The following is a 23,825-nucleotide window of genomic DNA, read 5'->3' as shown; positions in this document are numbered from 1 at the left end:
AACTAAAGTTTTCTCATTTTTGAAAGTTGAGCAAAACAAGGTGAAATATCTGGGTTCAAGTCTGCACTATGCGACTTTTCCTTTCCTATTCCCATCCAACCAATTGCACTAAAAAACACAATAGACTGTATACGGAAAAGGATTGGCATGCCCATGTGTAAACACCACTTAATAGAAAAGGCAGGTTTTTTCATCCATTCCTCCAAAGCCATTGCAATGAGGATCTTTAACCATACCATAGAAAAAAGACTTGCTCTTCTACTAAACATAAGTAAAAATTTAAACTACTCACAAACCAGAGGAGAAAAAATACACATATTTACAGTTTCAATTTGCTTCGGCTAGTGCTCATCAAATCTCTACGAACTTTTCTGTGATCAGATACCAGATCTAGAAGAAAGGGAAAAACAAACATCTATGTCAGCGTGATCGCTATCTAGTATATTATTGCTTCTTTTGGTGACACCCGAGGAAACCGTGCCAACTCTTTTGAGATATTGAACCCTTTTTCGAAATCAACTTCTGCGCTGTGCTGAATGAATGTTGTTTCTAGCACTGGTGAGCGGGCTAACAGATGCTTGATGAAAAGAAGTTCAGGCTTCAAACCCATGACATAACTTATCTTCACAGATTGAAGTTTGTCCAACATTCGATCCATGCAGTTTGGCACTTCCAGACGATTTAGAACCAGTTCTTCATCGTTCCTCTCCATTATTATGCAAGTCTGTGAAGATAATACCAATATGCAAAACCAATTAGTCTGAAATTTTTAAAGAAAACATACCAAGTTTCTAGATTCAAGATTCTTACCCAAATCTGAAGTTTCGTCAAGTTGGGACAGCTTCTAATCAGACAAAGCGCGCATGAAATATGATCCAAGTCATTAAACCGAAAATTATGTAATGCAAGTACCTTCAAAAGGTTAGCTGTGGTCGGAAGCCTATAGGGAACTCCACCTGCAGCCAAAATCTTTGATGCAAATGGCAACAAATTGTATAAGGACACTGTCAAGCTACATGTTTTGAAATAAATAAACCAGATAAAATTATAAAACCAATGTCTCACCTTAATAAAAAAGCCATCCAAATTTAGCTCTGCAATTCTAGGCAAGTCACCAAGAAACCTAACCACATTGGGTGTTTTAACACTCTTGGGACTTCCCATTGTTAAACCAAATATGATAGCGATGTAACTCAGATTTTGGGTGTCTGTAAAACATATTGATTGTATCTCACTATTGTGCTGTACAAGTAGCCTTTTGAGCTTTGGAGCTCGGATATTGAGATTGCCAATACCAGTGCAATGTTTGATGGTCAATCTCTGAAGCAGTGGGGACATGGAAAAAAGCATCCTCAGAATGTTGTGCGCAAATGCGATTTTTTTAAGATGAAGGCTAATGAGATTATGAAAGCCACTTGATTTGCGTGGTGCTTTGAATATACCATTGACAAGCTCTAGACGAGTCAACTCAGGACAAGAGTAGATACAGGAATGCAACTTATAGGGTTCATTATCTGAATTATTAATAAGAGTTAAGTCCTTGATACCATTCCTCGAAAGGAAAAGAATCCAACGATCAATATCTGCGCTGCAATCAAATCGTATTCTTGGAATGCAGAAAAGAAACATCGGTATGGGGCCATCATGAAGCAAGAGAATTTTCTCAACAACACTCACAAGTTCATGTTTGACTATTGGTTTAATCTTGAGGGTGTCTTTGAAAAACTGATTACCAAGCTTGAGTTGCGAAATTGTAGTCCAAATACTCCTCCACTTGGTTGACAAGATGCTTGTTCTTGCTACATCTCTTATGGACATCCGCTCAAGGATACCTTCTATGATATTTCTTGGCAAATCCGACGATCAGTCATTGTTATCCTAAAACACCAAAATGGAGGAAGAACTAGTTTAATTGCAGTAAAACTTTAATGAACAAAATGCATATAATCTCAAGTACTCATCATTGGCATTGTTGTCAACCTATTTGATTAATGCTCTAATAAATTGAGTTAAAGCAATCATTGTATGCTATTTTTACTCATTATTTCAATGCACATCTTCCCTGAATTTTAGTAATGTGTAGGTTATCTTATAAATGTTTATGCAGAATAAAGCTTGTGCACATCAAACATTAATGGTTTTTTATTTTTTTTATTTATTTATTTTTTTAACAACATTGATTTTGTTACTAAAATAACCCGGTTTCAATCAACTTAAGCAGTTTTTGTTTGAGGTCTCAAATTTTGACAAGCTTACCAAACAGAAACATGAAATTAAATCTTGGCCTCTATGTGAAATTAAAACACGGGTACGGGTATGTCAATTTGGTAAATTTAAAAAAAAATAAGATACACGTTGTAAAAAAATATTTATCTTTAATCTAGAGTAATGTCAAATTAGTTAAATGATTTAATTTGTTACAATCTAACTTACCATCCACATTTAATATCAAAAATAAATATATAAATCAAAATTAAATGTCATTATATTAAATAAGCTACAACCTATAATTTTATTTTAAAATCATGCTAGCTATGCAAAATAACAATAAGAAAAGTGCAATGAAACTAATTTTACCTCTCTATTAGAACAAAATATTAGCTAGTTTGACTGATGTACGGTTTAGATATATACTACTGTTGGCTTTTTGGCTTTTCGAAGGGTATTTTTGTAAATGCGAGCGTGCCAGCAAGGATCAATCAGTCCTTACAGAAATTGTGATTGCCAACCAATTATCAGACGATTGTGTTTTAGTTCTTTTCAGCCTCAATGAAGAGGACTTTTACTGGTGGCTTGACTTAGGAGAAATTAAGAGAAATAACAGTAATATGAAGAACAATTGAAGTATTTCATAAAAATGAACACTTACAATGGTCCAAACTCAGCCTCGGAGAGGTTTACAACAGCAATCTACTTGAATCTACTTGAAGCTACTCCTATAAATCGAAGTGCAGTGCGGGTATTCAAAGTGCAGGTATTTAAAGAACAGGTATTTAAAGAACAGGTATTTAAAGACTGGAAATGTAAAAAACTGGAAAGGAAAATATATGAAGTAAATGACTGATTTGTATGATCTGAGTTCGGCCCTTTTTTCTGGGGGCTGCCCTGCTATTTATATTCGTCAGTGATGACCTTCGAACTGCACTTCGAACCGTCGAACTGCTCCTCCATGATCGCTGATCATGCTTCCTTATAAGTAGCTCCATTACGCCATTACTGGCAGTTGAGCTTCCCTCTTGTATTTGAATTTGAATATGAGTAACCGTTGAAGATATATCATCTTGCATTCCGTTATTGATCTTGTGTTACTCAGATCATGTGAGGACCAATATTTATTGCCACGTGTACGATCAGGATTAAAGGCTTGAATAACCTTCCTTTATTACCCTTACTCTGCCACGTGTCAAACTGTAACTGGCTTTTACAAAATATGTAGCCAACATTACCCCCCGCACTAATATACCCAATACTTGGTGATATTAGTGGATTACAATTTTCCCGCGCCTCTAGAACGTGTATGGAGTCCAGATTCTGGAAACACAACCGTCATCTATTTGGTGATTATTTGCATTAACTCGTCGAACATCCCAATACCTTAGTATTCGAACAGGCTATGGCTGCATCAACTTCCCTTACTACTGATCAAGCATATGAAGAGCCTTTGAGTGATGTTATTCCTCCTCGAAAGAATCTCCACGCATTCATTAGCCACTTTTACCCGCCCTTCTCTATTTAGGTAATGGAGTCTTTTGCAGATTATAAACCTTTGGACTACGAACACATTGCCTTTACTCCCTTGGTTTACAAACTTACGGACACAAAGAGTTCTTCCCCTAAGCTCCCTTTGTATTTTGACCGAACTACTCTCAAGCCTTTGCTTCGACAAGTTGCAAATATGGACTTAGGAAACTCTTCTTCACAGACCTCTGCATGGGACGAAACTGTAACCTCTTCACCTTCTAGGGCTTCTGGCTGGACAAGCTGGTCAACTCCTGAGACTTATGATTTAAGGGAGCGAATCAATCACCATTTTGTTGAGTTCACTGACCCCCTGGAGTTTCCATCCTACGCTCGAAGCTCAGTGGTCTACCCTTACGTGCCCATTGACCTTCGACGTAACTTGGAAGAGACTCTGCTCGTGGCTTGGTATACTTCTTCCATGCCTACAAAGATAATGCATCCTGCCCGGCGTTCAGAAGAAGCACAAGGTTATACCCCTTCATTCTTAGCCAAGAAAGCGAAGATTTGTTCTTCTGATTGGCTTGATTGCATTAATGCCTTTGTTCCTTCTGTTCCCGTGCCATCTCCCATAATAGAGGCATCCACACCCTCTTCTGCATCTTCTGAGATAGAAACATCTACTCTCTCCTCTTTGTCTTCTGAAGCAGAGCCATCTACTCTCTTCCCATCTTCCGAAGCAGGATCATCTTCTCCTTCTCCTTCTCCCATTCTTTCCTGGACAGAGAAACTAAGACTTGCCCTTCCAATGGACAAAGTTTTTCCACCTTACCAACCTCCGTTACCCCCTTCTCCAGCCGAGCGAAAGCAAGCTCAACTTTTGCTCGCGGCTTTCTCTCATCTGCCCTTCAATGTTCTTGAGGATGACATTCCTCTTAAGAACTTTCAATGGGCTTGTGATATCTTGACTAGAGGTCATGTTCTCAACCCTATTGCCCAGGCAGAGCTTCATTTGTTTTTGGACCAACTCCCAGTGCTCCTCTACTGGCATCGAAATTCTAAGATCACCATCCAAAATCTGGATCAACTTTTATCTCTCCGAATTCATGCCCAATATGAAGCAGAGAATTTTGTCGAAGAGTTCGATGACTTCAGGAATAAAGATTCTGAGTACTGGGATGATTCGGTTATAGACGAATTGGAACAAAAATCGAGGGAAGAGGCTTTCGAAGCAAAGGCTGAAGAACTCTATTATGAAGTGAGAGCTCATCAGCTTATGCAATCAACTTTAGAAGAGATAGAAGAAATAATAAAGAAAGAACAGAAATTTATTGACCATTGCTGGACAAAATTTCATGACCTTGTTATTTATTGTATCCCTTATTTTTATGAGCTTGAATTTGTACCCAGATAGAGTTACTTAATGTAATTATCTTGGCTTTAATATAAACAAAGTCTTTCTGTACTTAACACTGTTTGACTCTGTTTCCTTTCATCTCTAAAAGCTAACTCATAACTTCGAATTGAACAATCTCATCCTTCGAATCAACTGTTTAATGAAGTACTAAAAGAACCAATCATGTCTTTTTTCCAATTCATGGAGTAAAATTGACAATTCTGGCAGATATTATTTTAGTATTTCGATTTTACTGACTTTACTTTTCAACACTAACTGTAACCAATATATGGTCATGGTTGATAAAGCCAATCAATTTTAAACTGATCTCTTTTGGCTTCGAAGGGCAACCTATGGCAATTCCTTCTCGCTTATAGAAACCAATGATTGGTCTTCGATGTTTCAAACAGTGCCCCCCTTCCTTAAAGAGACCTAGGGTTTGCTTCGAATGTTGTCATTTTGACGGACAACCTTCAAACGGGTCTTTGGATTTTTGAAGTAAACCAATACTTTCAAGCATTTTTAAGCATGTAGTATGCTCCGAACAGCGTTTCTCATACTCAGAGAATACTAAGGTTTGCTCCGAAGGTCGTTACTTTGATTCATAACCCCTAAACAGACCCATAATCAAGCAATTTAGCACCTTTAAGCATATACTAGGCTTCGAAGCCGACTTATGTATTTTGAAGCCGTTGTTATTTGATTTTTTGACGCCAAGATCTTGTTTTCGAAGCCAAATATTTCATTTCGAAGCTGGCCTCAATCCCCGGAATAAGCTCTTCCCTCCAAAACTATTAATTTGGAAGAAATTCCTCGCATTCGTACTTTTAGTACTTAACGACTTACGGGGTACAATTTCGGACACAAAGGTTTTAAAACCCTCTCGCTTCGTGTTCCGAAATCTCTTGCCTTTTACAAACCCTTCTCTCTACTGGTTCTTCTGATCTTCTTTGCTCTTCTTTTGCTTACTACCAATGGATCCCTCCTCTCTGAAAGTACTTGCGGGCGACCAAATCAGTCCTACCATGGCTTTGAAACGTTGTATCGATGAAGAAATCAGCAAGCTGACATCTGGTGAGTCAAGTAACATCGACGGTCGTCTTTTCATTCCTCGCCACAGCAACAAACAGGAGTACGTCCTAGGTCCTATCTTCCGGGAGGTTCCTGCTCAACTCCCAGCTCTGTACCCTCGTTTGGAGGACCATTTCCTTCTTTACGAAGGAAGGCTTGATTGGGGAACTTGGAGGGTAAACCGTCCTCATCGTTGCTGGCCGACATTGAGGACTGAATGGGAGGAATGGTATGACAGAGTGGTGCCTGCGAGAGAAGATGACCTACAAGAGCTTTATATCCTCGATGCCCTTCGACTTTCCAGGTTCATTATTCCTGAAGACCCCTTTTTGATTCCTGCTGCCTTATGTTTTTGGAATATGGCTTTCAATTTCTTCCAGTTTCGGTGCGGTATGATGGCCCCCACCGTTCTTGATATTTGCCATCTCCTAGGGCTTTCACCCCATGGTTCTCCTTTTACTCCCAACTATCCAAACCTTCCTGTCAAATTTTCTCTCCCAGCCCTAAACTCTTCTTATAGTGACTTCGTAAAGGCTGAAAATAAGAGAGAAGGTCCTGTGCGGGACAGAGAATTCTTCTCCTTCATATTATACTGGTTATGCAAATTCCTCTTTTGCACCTCATCTCAGAGGATTATGCCTGAGTTTGCTCCACTTGCGAAGGCACTCGTCTTGAAGAAACATATCGCTCTTGCTCCTTATCTTCTAGGTCATGTCTACAGAACCTGCTCCCAATTTTGCGAAAAACCCCTCGATGCTAACCAAGGAGGTCCCCTCTGGGTGCTCCAACTCTGGCTCTTTGCTTATTTCACTGACCTTCATCCCAAGTGTTTAGGATTCCTTGTTCAGGATCCTAGTACTTACGGGGAAAAATATGCTAGGATTGCCTTTTACCCTGCTTCCTTTGCTTATTACTTCACCTTCTTTTATCAACTTCCTATCTCTCCATCTGCTTCCTTCTTTTGTCCTTTCGAAGCCAATAGAGGGCCAACCTGGCTACAATCTTTTCTGGCTGATAAGGAATGTTCCACTTCTCCTCATAAAGATATGTGGGCCTCTATATTATTACCAAGGGAGCTGTTTATTGGCACTCTGAACCCTCGAGCCTACAAATGCATATCTGAGGTATATTACCCTTCTCAATTTGCAAGGCAATTTGGGCTCTCTCAAGGGATACCTGTTCCTCTTTGCAGTCTTTCAAATGTCCATCTCACTGCCAGAGATTTGAGAATACCCAAATCCAAACCAGAGGCAGCAGTACTCAGACTGCTGAAGGATTTAAGTGAATTCCAATTTATCCCCTTTCGCCCTTTTGGCTCAGTCTTAAAAAGGTTTAAGAACTGGTGGATAGCCAATATGGAAGTGCGCCTCTCTACACACCCTCATGACTTATTGGTGGGGTTGGGATTGCCTTCGAAGGATAAGTCAACAACAGCCCAGAGCACTTCTTCCCCTCCTGAAGTTGTCACCACTACTCCTGCCACTTTACCCCTTCCAGCCAGGGTCACTAGAGCTGCTTCGAAGAAGGGTAAGTATCTTCAAGTTCTTCTCCTCCCCTTTTATTTCTGAATTTTTGTTGGTTTTCTTATACTCATGCTTTTGGTGTAGGGTCTCCACAAGAAGAGTCTCCCAAGAGAGCCGAGACTTTAGCTATTCTCAAGAAGAAACAACAACAAAAAACAAAAAGGAGACTAGTCCTTCCTCCTGAAGTACCTGAATCTCTTGAAGAAGAAAGAGAGGTTGAGTCAGAGAAGGAAGTGCCCTTACAAAGATCAAAGAGACAAAAGGTAGCTGTGTCTTCATCTGATGCCATTGAAAATCCTGCTAGCGAGGCAATCGTCATAATAGCGGAGAGAGAACTTATCTCTGGTGAGTCTGAACCCCGATCTGAAGAAGGGGAGGTTGGAAAAGAATTGGTTGTATCTCTGCCAAGGGAGAAGAGAAAGAGAATAACTGTTCCTGTTATCGACCACGTTGAGGATTCTACTCATAAGGCAGTCGAACAAGAACATTCCAAGGCAATCGTTGTATTTGAGAGGGCCAAGAAAAGATGGCAAGAATAAAGAGAGGAAGCTGCTACTGCCGATGCAGCACAAGGGGAAATGGTAAGAAGGCAGCAGACTGCTGGACATTACTCTCGCCGCAGTTCTCCCATTAGTACTAGCGCCTCTGGAACAAGTAATTTTTTTCATACCTCTGCTGTTTTTACTTTGTCAGCTTGTGGTATTGAAGTTTAACATTGTTCTGCATTTCTTCCTTTTGCAGCGACAACTACTGCACTCACCTTTCCAATGAGACCTTCCTCAATTTCGGTTGAGGTTGACCAAATGCAGAATGTCAGGGTTGTTCGAGTTGTGCTTCCACTTCAAAAGCCTATATTTGTCATATCTTCTTTAGACTCCAGTATTCCTGCCTCTCTCTTTCTTGGATTAAAGCCATACCTCCCTTTTTTGGCTCGTAACCTACCTCAATCTCTTTTTCCTTCGAGCCTTGCTCTTTCTCCATCCTTTGTAGAAAATCCAACTGCTACTCCATTCCCAATGGCAGTTGATTCTTCCACAGAAGACACTGGTAGCCCTTCAATTCATGGTTCATCACCAATGCCCACTTCCAGTCCCTCTTCTCTTGATTTGCTGGTGGCCAAGACCATAGAGGCTGCCAAAGATGCTCCATCCGTTTCTCCCATCCCTATGCAGCCCTTTGCGTCTTCCACCACAACACTCTCTATGCCCTTCATGTCAAGGGACGAGGTAGATATCTTTGAAGGAAGACTAGCTAGTCTCTTCGACATACTTTCTACCTCTCCCACCTCTACTGCTGAAGCTGAGCCATTAGCCTTGGCTGACTCCCTATTGGAAATCTTCGAAAGTTCTCCTTCCTCCAGCAACAAGCCTTTTGCACCTGCAGTAGATTTGGACACATGCTTGGAACTGTTGACTTCTTTTTCGAGGATCCCCTTCGAGGCTCTACAAAGGCCTATCATCAGGAATGGGTTCCTTCAATGCTGCAATATTGCTGAGAAGTCTGCCATGAGTGTCTCAAGTCATCTATCTCAGGCTACAGCTACTATTGATTTTTATCTCAACATTTGCCATGCTGCTAAGGCTGCGGATGATAAGCTGGCTAAGGACCAGAGTTTTGTTTCTCAAGTGCACAATGAAGTATCAACTCTGAAAGAACAATACTCTTCTGCCTCCAACTTTCGAGTCCAACTTCTGGAGAAGAAAGCTCAGCTCGAAGAGGAGTTAGCCGCAGTAAACCAAGCCTTGGTTCGAACTGATAAGAAACTGCACATCACCAATCAAGGACTGGCTGATCGAAAAGAAGACATGGCTGCAGCTATTCAATTATTTCCTTCCCTTAACAATAGGAAAGCTATTGTACAAAAACAATTAAAGCATTGTAATGATTTTTGGGCCAATTTGTGGCACAATGTACTTGATTCTTTATGAAAGCACAATATTTTGAATATCATTTGAACAAGCTTGTGTTTTTGCATATGGTGTTTACTCTGTCCCTTGTGTTTCCCAAATGGTTGGAAAATAAGGTTTTAAATATCTGCCATTAATCTTTTTGGGATGTACATAACCATTCAAATTTCTTAAATGGTATGCTCCAAAAGGCAGAACCCTATGAATTTGATATGGTCCTTCCCAGTTAGGTGACCATTTGCCAAACTTATGGCTTTTAATCCCAATTGGGAGTATTGTCTTCCATACCAAATCACCTTCATCAAAGCCAATGTGTTTGACTTTCTTATTATAATTCTTGGCTGCTTTCTTTTTTTGGAAAAGAATACTATTTAATGCCAGAATTCTGGCTTCATCTATGCCTTCTAATTCTAAGCACATACTTTGATGGTATTGTTCAGGATTCAATTGATCTTGACATCTTACTCTCAAAGATTTAACATTAATCTCTAATGGTAAGACTGCATCATGTCCATACACCAGGGCATAAGGAGTGACTCCTGTGCTTGACCTTGGTGAGGTTCTATATGCCCACAGAACATCCAATAATAGGTTATGCCAATCCCTAGGATTGTCATTCACAACCTTTTGTATTCCTTTTTTCAAGGACTTATTGGATGACTCAGCTTGACCATTAGCTTGTGCATAATAGGGTGTGGAATTAACAAGACTAATTCCAAATTCTGCCACAAAAGATTTCACCATCTTCCCATCAAACACAGTTCCATTATCAACTGTTATGGTTTGCGGGATGCCAAATCTATGGATCAAATCTTTAATAAAACCAATAACTTCTGTTTGGTCTACAGCCTTGTATGGCTTAGCTTCGACCCATTTAGTGAAGTAGTCAGTAGCCACTAGAATGAAACAATGATGTTTCGAAGAAGGTGGGTGTATTTTTCCCATCATATCCATGGCCCACCCTCTGAATGGCCAAGGCTTCACTACTGCATGTAGGTCAGTTATGGGTACGTGCCTTATTGTGCCATGCTTTTGACATGCCTGACACCCCTTTGCATATTCTATGCAGTCTTTAAGGATAGTTGGCCAATAATAGGAATGCCTTCGAAGCAACCACCTCATTTTTACACCAGGTTGGTGAGCACCACAGATACCTTCATGGACCTCAGCCATGGCTGTTAGCGCTTCTTTCGGTCCTAGACATTCTAACAATAAGCCATCTCCCCCCTTTTGTAGAGAGCATTACCATATATCATATATTGCATAGACTGCAATTTGACTTTTCTACTGGCCTTCGAAGATGGACCAGCCAAGTACTGCATTATTGGATGCCTCCAATCTTGTCCTTGTAAGTCATTATGATTGACTTCCAAGATCACATTCCTTTTATTCAAAGGTTGTATTAATCTCTGATATGTTGTTTGGTTTATGTCCCTTTGTGTATTATCCCTTCTCTTGAAGTTCGAAGCTTTCTGAGCCACATCATTAGCTCTATTGTTCAAGAATCTTGGAACATGGGTTACATTTGCTATTTGAAACTGAGAAAGCAAATGTAATGCAACAACATAATATGGCAGGATACTTATGCTTTGACACTTGAAAATTCCTTTCACTTGGTTAACCACCAATTGAGAATCTCCAAATATGTCAACTGCATGTACTTGTAATCCAATAAGAATCTCTAGTCCCACAATTAAGGCTTCATATTCAGCCTGGTTATTGGAACAGGTAGCTTCATCCACTCTAAAACCATGGGTAGTTTCTGTCCCTTGTGGAGACTTGATTACAATACCAATTCCAATTAAGCCATTGGCTTTCGACCCATCGAACCACATTTGCCATGGCTCAACACTGGCCATACCAAGTTCCATTACTTCTTGGCTCTCTGTTTGAGATGGATGGTCTGCCAGAAAATTGGCTAAAACTTGCCCTTTTACTGCCCTCTGAGGGACATATTCTAAATGAAATTCTGATAAGGCTAGTATCCACTTGCCAATTCTTCCCCTCAACATAGGTCTAGATAACATGTATTTAACCAAATCTGTGGTTGCAATTACCAAGATAGTTGTAGGTAAAAGATAGTATCTCAATTTCATTGCAGCAAAATACAAAGCAAGGCACAGCTTTTCAACAGCTGAGTATTTACATTCACAAGAATTTAAAAACCTACTAAGGTAATAAACAGCTTGCTCCTTGCCTTCTTCATTGTCTTGGGCCAAGAAAGCTCCCAATGAATCTTCTGCTGCAGCTATGTACAACTTCAAGGGGTTGTTACCCTTTGGTGGCATCAGCACTGGAGGGTTGGCCAAGTAGGCCTTGATACCTTCGAAAGCAATTTGATGCTCTGCTGTGCACGTAAATTCCTCTTCATCTTTCAGTCTTAACAAGGAAGAAAATACTTTAGTTTTCCCTGCAGTGTTAGAAATGAACCTTCGAAGAAAGTTAACCTGCCCAAGGAACCTTTGTAATTCTTTCTTACTTGATGGGGGTTTGGCTTCAATGATTGCTTTGGCTTTATTCTGATCAATCTGTATTCCTTTCTTGTGAACAACATAGCCCAAGAAATTTCCAGATGATACACCAAAAGCACATTTAAGTGGATTGAGCTTCAACTTGAACTTCCTCATCCTTTCAAAGGCTGCTTCTAAGTGAAGCAGGTGTTCCTCCATGGACTGGGATTTCACTACAATGTCATCTATATAACATTCTAAATATCCTCCAATGAGGTCATGAAAAATGGTGTTCATAGCCCTCTGGTATGTAGCTCCAGCATTCCTCAGGCCAAATGGCATCTTAACCCATTCGAAGGTGCCAATATTTCCAGGACATCTGAATGCTGTCTTATGGACATCCTCCTCTGCAATGCAGATTTGATTATAACCGGAATGCCCGTCCATCATTGACAAGACTTGGTGACCTGCTGAACTGTCCACCAGCAAGTCCACTATAGGCATAGGGTACTCATCTTTGGGAGTTGCCAGATTTAAATTTCTGAAATCGATACATACCCTCATTTTGCCATTCTTCTTGACTACAGGCACAATATTAGATAACCACTCGACATACCTGGCTGTTCTAATAAAACCTGCCTTGAGGAGTCTAAGGATCTCTTCCTTTACCTTCTGAATTACTTCTGGACTCATCCTCCTTGGTTTCTGCTTGTAAGGTTTGAAATTAGGCTTCATGGGGAGCCTATGTTCCACTAATGACCTATCCAATCCTGGTAGTTCATTATAAGACCATGCAAAGCAATCTTTGTATTTCTTCAGAACAACCAATAGCTGGTTTCTGTCCAGAGTATTCAAACAAGTACTTACATAAGTGGGCTGTTGTACAGAACCTTCCCCTAGATTTACTTCTTCTAAAGGGTCTTGTGCATGAGAACTCCCTCTGGTTTCTGCTACCTTTGAAGTGATCTTCAAGCTTGGTTCTGCCTCCAAGTTCTTTAATTCAATATCTCTGCCCTCCTCCTCATAGACAAAATCTGTCCACAAGGCTTCCTCTTCCTGTATCTCCTGGACTTTTGTTTCAATGTCCAAGGCACAGTACTTACCAAGAGTGAAGACTCTAGCCTGTTGCTGCTGCTGTTTGCAGCCAATTATCATGGCCTCCCTTTCTTGCTCCTGAACTTTCTGGACTATCGCTTTTATATCCAATGCTGAAAATTTAATCAAAGCCAAGGACTTGGCTTCTTGTGGTTCCTTTCTTTGCCTTTAACCAGGCATCATTGTCATCTCTAAGGACAACCTCTTCATCAGCACTTTTTTGGACTAAGTGCTTCAGGTGTGTCACCTCCTCATCAGCCGTCACTTCGGCTGAACTGTCATCTTTCATCAGTATACTGAGGGGCGACACTCCCTCAATATACAATTTAGCCTCCGCGAAGTCTGCACAGGCTATGAAAGGTTGAGGATCTGCATCGATTTCCTCTGTCTCTCCATTACCTAAAGCCATCATGATTTTCTGATGTAAAGAAGAAGGCACACATTTGTTAGTGTGGATCCAGTCCCTTCCAAGCAAAGCATTGTATTTAGCATTACTGTCGATTACGAAGAACGCTGTCATACAATCCCTGGTTCCCACACTTAAGTTAATGGATAGAATCCCCTGAGCCATTTGCTTATCTCCAGCAAAACCAGCAATGGTTGTGCTGGTTGGTATCAACCTGGGATTCTTTTTCCCTAGTTTCTTCAAAGAAGATTTCGGGAGTAGGTTTACTGCTGCCCTATTGTCTATCAGGACTCGGTTCAGCTGTATCCCATCAAAGAAAGCCTTGATGTACAAAGGCCTGACGTGCTGCGTCATCGAATCCGAAGGGTACTCAAATGGATACGATAGATTGATACTTACCACCTCTTCGCTCTCATATCCATCTTCCATCGGGATGACCATTTCGAAGTTATCTTGCACCATACTTGCTTGTGAGTCTTCACTAGAGATCTGAACTGGGTCAGCTTCCTGCCCCTCTTGATTCTCATCTCCAGCTTGAAATTCTTGTGGTAGTATGTGTACCATGTTCACTGATACTGGGGGAAACGAGCCAAACTGGATGGCTGGCTGTACTTGTTCCCCCTCTTGGTTACTCTGGTCGACTCCCTAAGAAACATCCTGCATGATGCATTCTGGTATTTCATTGCTAACTGATCCCTTCGAAGGATCTTTCTCAACTGGCTCTTCAGTCAGAAACGTTTGCTCAGCCATGAAGGCTTCAAACATCTCTTCCTCCACAACCTCTTTCTTCTGGCTTACGCTAATCTCTTCTTCAGTCTCGCTATCTGTCTCCATCAGAGCTTTCTCCAACCCTGCCAAACTAGCCTTCTCTCTGGTTTTCAGTTCAGAATGAACCTTGGCCAACTGTTCTCGGCTGCAGACCACTTTGCTCTGTGGAACTGGCTTTGGAGCATAGTCTGACTTTGGGTTCTTCCTTCCTTCTGTTTTGACTTGTGAAGAATTCTCTCCACTTTCCTTCAGATCTTTCTGATACTGGGTGTACCTGCGCTGAATTTTCCTTCTCTGTGACCTTAAGATGACTGGGACCATGTCTGGTTCCCTTGTCTTTGGGTGTTTAAGCAGCACCCAGTTATTCGGAGCCACCATAGGAGGCCTGATCATCCTGCCTTGGTTTACAACATCTCCTCGAACAGGCAATTCTCTAGGTTTGTTTTGCATTACAAACCAGTCTGGGACTCCAGGTACCCATGAGCTTGCTGATTCAGACGCTAAACTGCCCTTTTCCACCTTCGAAGCCATCTTCGAAACTGGCCGTGAAGGTAAATGCTTGGTTTTGTCCTCATGTTTTGAATTTGATTCAAACCTTTGATAAGGGTGACCATTTTCTGTCCTGCGTGAAACTGGTCTGGGGGGCCAATCTCTGGCTTTGATTCCATGAACTGAACCTCTCTCCAGTTTTCTTTCAGAATGGCTACTCTCCATTCTATAATAGTTATGTGGCCTGGATTCATGCAAGAGCTTCTTGCCTTTGTCATGCATTCTGTTCACCACAGGCTCAACCACTGGTGGTCTCTGCCTATCACTAGCCGGATACGGCCTTTTGTTGTAAGCATTGGTTGACTTAGGACGTCTCTGAACATCCCTATAGTATTGCTTCCCATCAGTTGGAAGCCCCTTCAACCACTTGTAACTGAGTCTGCACCTGGGGCACATTCTCTGCATCACCGCTACTTCCAGGGAGTTGTCATCTAGTGTTTCTTCGTCAGATTGCTCCTCCTGATGTGAGAAACCTTGTCCAATAGCTGGTAGGTTTCTAGCCTCCTTGATGTTGGTTTGATTAGCAACATGCATCTGCACATTGACTTCCTCCAATTCTGTCAAGGACAAGTTCTGGAAGTCTGAAGTAATGACATTGGCTGCTGCCTCTCCAACTTCTGGAAAGGGATCACTATCAATTCCCATGGCTTTTTCTGTTTTACCTGAGAACTTCAAACTTCCTTTTCGGATTTGTTCTTGGATCCTGTCTCGAAAAACAATGCAGTTTTTAGTCGAGTGAGACCAAGAATTATGCCATTTACAGTATACTTTTCCTTTCAGTTCATCTGGAGATGGTAGTTTTACTCCTTTAGGTAACTTAAGGAAATTAGCCGCGAGCAAATGATCAAAGATGTCATCTGCTTTTGTTAAATCGAAAGAGTATTTTCTGTGAAAGTCTTTCTTTTTAAACTGCTGGTCTATAGTTGTATCCTTATGAATTAATGTTTCACAGACTACAGGTTCTTTGCCTACAATCTCTGCTGCATCTATTTCATAATTAGGATCTCTATAATATGTCTTATATGATGCATTATTTCGATCTTGTTCCTCTTCTAATAATGCTTCATATCGAGACACCTTATAGGTCAGTTCGACCAAATCTCTGAATTCAGTTGAATCAAACTTCTTTCGAAGCCTGAATTCTAAACCATTTTGAGCCAATCTGACGAATTCTGGCTCTGGCAGGATGACTCTACATTTATTTCGAGCCCTTTTAAATCTGGCAATAAACTGAGTAGCCTTTTCCTCAGGCCTTTGACTCAATCTAGCCAAGTCTGCCATGGAAACTTCTGGCTCTGATTGGAAGAATTGGGCATGGAATGCCTCTTCCATCTGTTGCCAATTTTGAATGGACCCAGGTGTAAGGTTGATGTACCATACGAATGCTCCTCCAGTCAGAGAATTTGGAAATAATCTCAGTTTCATATAGTCATGGTTAGTAAATTCACCGCATTGAGCAGCAAACCTAGCAATGTGTTCTATCGTTGATTGATTTCCAGTCCCATAAAAAAGGGTAAAATCTGGTATCCTGAATCCCCTTGGGTATTCATGTACCCTATCTACCCATTCTGGGTATGGTTTTCTGTATATAGGAGTCTGGACCCCCCGAGCCATTGGTCCACATATCTCTCTAACAATTTCAGCAATCTGGTCTCTAGGGACCATATTTTGTGTCTGCTGAACCACTACTGGAGGGGCAAACACAGGATTTGGTGGACAAACTTGTGCTTGTGGTCCTCTTGGTCCATAAAGTGGTAAATTTGGGGCTGGTTGTCCTTGTGGTGCAGGTTACTGTTGAGGGTATGGGTAACCCCTTTGAGCATGACCTGCGAAAGGTCCTGCAAAAGGTGCTGGAACAGGTGTTGTGTCTCTGCCATTTGTAGGAAAACCCTCCAACCCCCCGGGTGTAAATTCGAATAAGGGATTAGTGTACCCCCTTGTGCCAGGTATGGCTTCGAACATGGGATTTGTAACCATTCTTATGCCAGTTTCTTGTACTTGGCCAGATCCACCAACTTGTGTGGCTTCATTATTAAGTACTGAGGCATTTTGGCCTGCTATAGGCCTTGAAATGGGTTCATACCAAGACTGAGGTGGTGGTCTTTCAAAGTTTTGGGTACTAGTTTGACCATTAGAATGTCCATTAACTTGCATAGGCTGTTTTTCTCTAGCCAATCTTTGTTGGGGGACAGTTACAACTTCCTCCGTGTGTCTTGTGTTTGTTGGTTGGTGGTTATTCATTCGATCCAAAAAGGATGTTGCCCACCTTTCCATTGTGTTCATTAATTGTTGTCCCATGGCATCTACTAAACCATCCCATGGATTTGCTGGTTGAGTAAATGGCACAGTGGATGGTCCAATTCCTTGGTTTCGTCCAGTAATATGAACATATGGTTCTTGTCCAGAAGTACTGGTTTGCTCGACCATAGGTTCTGACAATATAGGAGTTTCCACAGGATGTGTTACCACATTATCCTCTGGATCTGGTATTTCTACCTCTCCTTCTACGCCTTCTTCGAAGCGTTCAGTTTCTCCTTGTCGTCTTCTTCTAGCCATTTTTAATTAAGTCCCACCGGGCGTGCCAAAAATATATGTTGGCTTTTTGGCTTTTCGAAGGGTATTTTTGTAAATGCGAGCGTGCCAGCAAGGATCAATCAGTCCTTACAGAAATTGTGATTGCCAACCAATTATCAGACGATTGTGTTTTAGTTCTTTTCAGCCTCAATGAAGAGGACTTTTACTGGTGGCTTGACTTAGGAGAAATTAAGAGAAATAACAGTAATATGAAGAACAATTGAAGTATTTCATAAAAATGAACACTTACAATGGTCCAAACTCAGCCTCGGAGAGGTTTACAACAGCAATCTACTTGAATCTACTTGAAGCTACTCCTATAAATCGAAGTGCAGTGCGGGTATTTAAAGTGCAGGTATTTAAAGAACAGGTATTTAAAGAACAGGTATTTAAAGACTGGAAATGTAAAAAACTGGAAAGGAGAATATATGAAGTAAATGACTGATTTGTATGATCTGAGTTCGGCCCTTTTTTCTGGGGGCTGCCCTGCTATTTATATTCGTCAGTGATGACCTTCGAACTGCACTTCGAACCGTCGAACTGCTCCTCCATGATCGCTGATCATGCTTCCTTATAAGTAGCTCCATTACGCCATTACTGGCAGTTGAGCTTCCCTCTTGTATTTGAATTTGAATATGAGTAACCGTTGAAGATATATCATCTTGCATTCCGTTATTGATCTTGTGTTACTCAGATCATGTGAGGACCAATATTTATTGCCACGTGTACGATCAGGATTAAAGGCTTGAATAACCTTCCTTTATTACCCTTACTCTGCCACGTGTCAAACTGTAACTGGCTTTTACAAAATATGTAGCCAACAACTACATATATCAATTAAGAAGAAAAATTTAGGTTCATATTTTGGGCATTTTTGGATGGATTAGAGCATGAGATTGAGATTATTAATCCGTGCCTAATCCGTGCCCAATTATCTTATGTTTGTTTTAACATTTTGTTTAAACATTTTGGTTTAGATTATTAATCTAATAAATTTGTGGGATTATTAGTAATGGGGTAGAGATTAATTGAATGGATAATTTATTCTATTAATCCAATTGAATAGTAAATACTAAACTAATTTGATAAGATTATTAATACCTCACTAGTCTTGTGAATCAAACATCACCTTAATACGTATGTAGATAATACGTATGTAGAAATATCATCTGAAGTTTCAGTACTCGGTATGTATCGAGAGACAATAGATACGGAGTTCAAGGCTTACCTCTCTCTATGGAAGCTTCAACCTAAAAAATCTGGGTGGGGCGCAACAGCCAACAATCATGAACAAAAGCTTCTCAGCCTTGCGCAATGGCAAGAGAGAGATAGAGCCTAGTCTTCCCAGAATTCCAACTACTTAAGAAAACTATTCAATACTCTAGTCTGTCCCTAACTCGATTTTTATTAACCTTCAAATTCGTAGAGTCTGTCACAAATTTCGATTTAATAATTTAAATTATTTATTTATAAATATTTTGTATGTATATTTTAAAAAAATATATGATTTATTTGATAATCGCACTATTTTATTTTATTACAATTATCTATATATAAAAGCACTGCCGTTTGGTAACATTTACGTTTTTAGTTTTCTGTTTATATTTATAAAAATTTAAAAAACTCAAATAAAAACTTGTTTGGTAAAATTTTTAATTTATAAATCAGTGGTCTTAGTTTATAAATTTGGCCAAAAAATGAAAATACAAAAAATGTGTTTCCATTTTGAGTTTTCAGTTTTTTTTTTTTACTACCCAACACTAGCCACCACCCGCCATCATTTTCCACCACCGTCTTCCACCACCACCACCCACCATCCACCCCCTACCTGCCACTACCACTCACCACCCACTTGTCACCACTAGCCACCCACCAGCCACCCATCAGCTATCACCCACCTGCCACCCACTCGCCACCACCACCCACCCCACGCCACCACCACCACCACCACCACCACCCACCACCCACCTGCCATCCACCCGCCACTACCCACCACCCACCACTACCATCCACCGCCCGCCACCACCACCCACCACTTACTTGTCACCACCACTCACCACTCACCTGCTACCACCATCCACTACCTGCCACCACTAGCCGCCACCACCACCACCACCAGCCACCTACCACCCACCCGCCACCACCACCCACAACCACCACCATCACCATCACCTACCACCCACCCACCACCCATCTGCCACCACCGCCACCACCCATTCGCTACCACCAACCACCCGCCACCGTCACCCACCCACCGACCACTACCACCACCCGTCACCCACCTGCTACCACCACCACCACCACCCGCCGCCGCCGCCACCACCACCACCACCCACTGGCTACCACCTGCCACCGTCACCCACCCACCCACCATCACCACCCACCACCCAACCGCCACCACCCATCATTCGCCACCCACTTGCTACCCACCTGCCCCCACCACCCACCAACCACTACCACCACCCACTCGTTACCACCCACCACCCGCCACCGTCACCCACCCACTCATCACCACCACCCACCACCTACCCGCTACCACCACCCACCCGCCACCACCACCCGTCATCCGCCACCCACCTGCCACCACCACCCACTACCCACCACCACCACCACCACCCACCTGCCACCAGCTACCCACCACCCACCGTCACTATTTTTCACCACTGTCTTTCGCCGCCACTTGCCACCACTTGCCATTTCTTACTCTTTTTTATATTTTTAAAATTTTTTCAACATTTTGTCAATTACCAAATGCGTTTGTAGTTTATGTTTTTCTAAAAATAAACAAAAACCAGTTTATATAATTTTTGTAAATATAAACTGAAAACGTAAACGTTACCAAACACACCGACGGTTCGTTTTTTAAGGCAAAGTAGTGGTTTTATCAAGAAAATAACGGACTTGGGTAGGTGGCACAGCACGCCTGTTTTGAAGTTTGTTGGGGTGTATCTTTAGGCTTTGTTTGGCCTAAAAAGTTCATATTAAAATAGTCATAAAACGACAAAATAAGTTAAGACGTCAATAATCATAATTATTTCATTTTTTCTCTCATAAAAGTCAAAAAATTTATCTCAAACGAGAATTTTTAGTCCTAAGTTAAAATAGCCAAAAAGTCAACCCACATCCTAAACGAAGGCTTAATCTATTTTTATAATTTAAACCGTTCATATTATACGATTTGTCAACTAGATCATACATAATTTTTTTTTAAATCAATTAGATTTCTGTAATCACATAATAAAATCACATTTATTTTAAACAAAAATAAACTATTGAAATAATTTTTGACAATTTTTTTAAAAATAATATGCTCGACAAACTTTACATTATAAACAATTCAAGTAATAAAAAAAAAAGACTCGAGATACACCCGACATAACCTCACAACATAGGTGTTGTGCCACAAGGCACAATGCCAACCTCGACTCAGAAAATAGCACGGTTGATTCTTACAAATAACTCATAAATCAATTTAAGAAAAATCACTTGGAGTATACCCATTCATTCTATTCTACTAATCTATTTATATTTATTTATCTATATTATATATATATGTATATGTATAATCAAATGTAATTGCTATGTCAAAAGGCTTCAAAACTTCATTCTTAAATTTTCATAATTTTGAAAAAAAATAAAAATTATGTGACACATCCCTTCATCTCCTTTCTCACTTTTCAAGTCTTCTCACTCTCTCTTTCTATATAAAATAAAAAATAAAAATAAAATAATAAAAAAATCATCTATATCCATCACCCACAATTCACACAACAAACCTACAAATATCACATATCACATCTCTGACTCTATCATGTTATTTTAAAAATAAAATAAAATAAACAAGTCTCACAACTCTCATTTTCAAAAAATTTAAATATATATATATATATATATATATATAAATTACAAATATCCAATATCTATCACGTTATTATATCAAATAAATAAATAAATCAACAACTCCCACAATTCCCATTCCCACAATCCGTTCATGCATATCCATCACCACAATTCACTCAATCAAATTAGTTTATTCTTAATTTCCTATAATTTTTAAAATTTAAAACATTTTATGGCATTTTCTTTTGTTTATCTTCCAACCCACTGCCCTCATCATTTCATCTATTTTTAATTTAATTTAATTTAATTTTTTAATTTTTTTCATCTTTATCTAATTTTTATCTTTAGATTTTAATTTGATTCTTCTATTCTTAATTTTATTTAATTTTTTCTTTTTTCCAGTGTATTTATTTAATTTCTATCTTTATTCATCTTCATTATTAAAAATATAACAATGACACTTTAGACAATTAAAATATTTTATCCTTTGTTCTTAAATTTTTGCTCCAAAAACCTTAATTTGTTGTAATATATATCGAATTATAATTTTAAATTATAAGTAATTATATAAGTTACGACATAATGTGAAACAGAATATAATTGAATTGTAAATTATAAATTCCAGCATATTGCGTCATAACCGAGGGAATATGCAGTGAACTACAGATTTTTGCCAAGATTTTTAATTGAATCAGTTAATAAATAAACGTAACAGTGCTTCACAGATATCACTTGAGTTACTTTCCATTTTTAAATTCAAGAGAATAATAGCATAGAAAATTCTAATGAACACCACTTCTTCTTTTTTTTTAATTTTTAAATCCAATGAATGATTAAAGGAATTTTCTATCATCTTTAGAATTTATCTGAAATTGGGTTAGTTTAGCTTAGCTTTTCATATTTATATTCTTTCTCTTCAATTTGCAGAACAAGTGGCAACCATGTTAGTTCTCTCTCACTTTGCTACCAAAAACCCTACTACTTGTTCTTTTGATTGGGCCTCACAGAAGCTTTTGGAGGAGAGAAATATAGTACTACTGCCATGCGAAGAATGTGAATTTCGCATATATATTACATACTTCTACTTTAAAAACCCTTTTGAAAATTGGTTTTGTTGAAGAAGTTGAAACTGGTTTTTGAATCTGTAAAATTCAATGGAAAAGAGAAGATGGTACTCTGTTTTGTGCTTTGTAGCTCCCTTTGGCTTCTGGGCTTCTGCAAATGCTTTGCTTTCCCCAAAAGGTGTCAACTTTGAAGGTAAGTGAGATTTTTAATTTTTATGTTTTTTTGGGAGTGTCATCTTTAAGTGGTGAAATGAAGTTTTTGTATTTGAATTGTAATTTTTATTTTTATTTTTATAATGAATTTGCAGTGCAAGCTTTGATGGGTATAAGAGATTCATTAGATGATCCACATGGTGTTTTAGAGAATTGGGATGTTAATGCTGTTGATCCATGTAGTTGGACAATGGTAAATTGTTCAGCTGATAAGTTAGTCATTGGCTTGTAAGTTCCAAACATATTATCAACCCTTTTCACTCTCTTAATAATCTTGACAATGTCCTACTCCACAAATACAAGAAAAGTGAGAATTACCCATGAAAATGGATTCAATTAATGAAAGTTCTAAATTTTTTTAATTTTTTTTTTGGCTGCAGAGGAACTCCAAGCCAGAACTTATCGGGTAGTCTTTCACCTAGCATCGGGAACTTGACAAATCTCCAGATTGTGTGAGTACAAAACAAAGAAAAGAAAAAAAACAAAAAAACAAACAAAATGAGTTCAATGTTTTCAAATTTCAATTGAAATTATTTGACTATAAGGTATTGTCCAGGTTGTTGCAGAATAACAACGTATCAGGGCCAATTCCCACTGAGCTTGGGAGGCTTCCGAAACTACAGACACTCGATCTTTCTAACTGTAAAAATAAACTGATGTATATTATTGATATATATATTACAAGATTGTTGTTGTATTACAAGATTGATTTGTGTATATTGATTACAACTCCTATATATAGAAGAGAAGGTAGCAGATTGTGGTGGTGCTGGTAGGGGGTGAAGTGGAGGTGGTAGGTAGAGTGGGTTAGGTTTAGTGGAGTTGAGTGGGTGTAGTGGGTTAGGTTAGTGGGTTAGGTTTAGTGTACATTAACAGCCCCCCTCAAACTCAAGGAGGTTAGACACAAACCAACTTGAGTTTGGAGAGAGTTACAAAACAGAAAAATAAACTGATAAATAAAATAAAACAGGATAGGAGACACGGTATGGTCGTGTCAGACCGTTGTAGCAGACAGTTTACGGGGTCATGTCGGACCGTTGAAGCAGACACTGTGTGGTCGTGTCAGATGTAGAAGACAGTTTACGGGGTCATGTCGGACCGTTGTAACAGGACAGTTTACGGGGTCATGTTGGACCGTTGTAGAAGACAGTTTACGGGGTCATGTCGGACCGATGTAGCAGGACAGTTTACGGGGTCATGTCGGACCGTTGTAGCAGACACTGTGTGGTCGTGTCAGACCGATGTAGAAGACAGTTTATGGGGTCATGTCGGACCGTTGTAGCAGGACAGT

At 39.8% G+C, this 23,825-nt stretch overlaps 2 protein-coding genes across 2 annotated transcripts; one reads left to right on the top strand and one right to left on the bottom strand.

The window, feature by feature from the left end:
• Nucleotides 1–436: 436 nt before the first annotated feature.
• On the bottom strand, nt 437–1,818 carry LOC114274087 (F-box/FBD/LRR-repeat protein At1g13570-like). Its single transcript, XM_082880740.1, has 3 exons — nt 1,066–1,818; nt 913–969; nt 437–760 (listed from the first exon to the last, which is right to left on the bottom strand). The coding sequence occupies exons 1-3, from the start codon at nt 1,816–1,818 to the stop codon at nt 437–439; spliced, it is 1,134 nt and encodes a 377-aa protein (XP_082736866.1).
• Nucleotides 1,819–22,284: 20,466 nt separating this feature from the next.
• On the top strand, nt 22,285–23,243 carry LOC145795824 (protein CLAVATA3 INSENSITIVE RECEPTOR KINASE 5-like). Its single transcript, XM_082880739.1, has 5 exons — nt 22,285–22,514; nt 22,630–22,762; nt 22,915–22,986; nt 23,091–23,176; nt 23,239–23,243. Exons 1-5 carry the CDS (start codon nt 22,412–22,414, stop codon nt 23,241–23,243), a joined length of 399 nt encoding a protein of 132 aa, XP_082736865.1. The 5' UTR covers nt 22,285–22,411.
• Nucleotides 23,244–23,825: the final 582 nt, after the last annotated feature.

Source organism: Camellia sinensis, chromosome 7 (assembly GCF_055761805.1).
Source record: "Camellia sinensis isolate YWXY chromosome 7, ASM5576180v1, whole genome shotgun sequence".
Lineage (NCBI taxonomy): Eukaryota > Viridiplantae > Streptophyta > Magnoliopsida > Ericales > Theaceae > Camellia > Camellia sinensis.
This window is presented reverse-complemented; position numbering and strand designations above follow the sequence as displayed.

Coding starts and splice junctions, on each gene's coding strand:
- LOC114274087 (XM_082880740.1), bottom strand. CDS start 1,818: ATGTCCATAAGAGATGTAGCAAGAACAAGCATCTTGTCAACCAAGTGG. Junction 970..1,065: donor TGGATGGCTTTTTTATTAAG/GTGAGACATTGG, acceptor TTTGCATCAAAG/ATTTTGGCTGCAGGTGGAGT. Junction 761..912: donor CCACAGCTAACCTTTTGAAG/GTACTTGCATTA, acceptor TAAAAATTTCAG/ACTAATTGGTTTTGCATATT.
- LOC145795824 (XM_082880739.1), top strand. CDS start 22,412: ATGGAAAAGAGAAGATGGTACTCTGTTTTGTGCTTTGTAGCTCCCTTT. Junction 22,515..22,629: donor AAAAGGTGTCAACTTTGAAG/GTAAGTGAGATT, acceptor ATGAATTTGCAG/TGCAAGCTTTGATGGGTATA. Junction 22,763..22,914: donor GATAAGTTAGTCATTGGCTT/GTAAGTTCCAAA, acceptor TTTTGGCTGCAG/AGGAACTCCAAGCCAGAACT.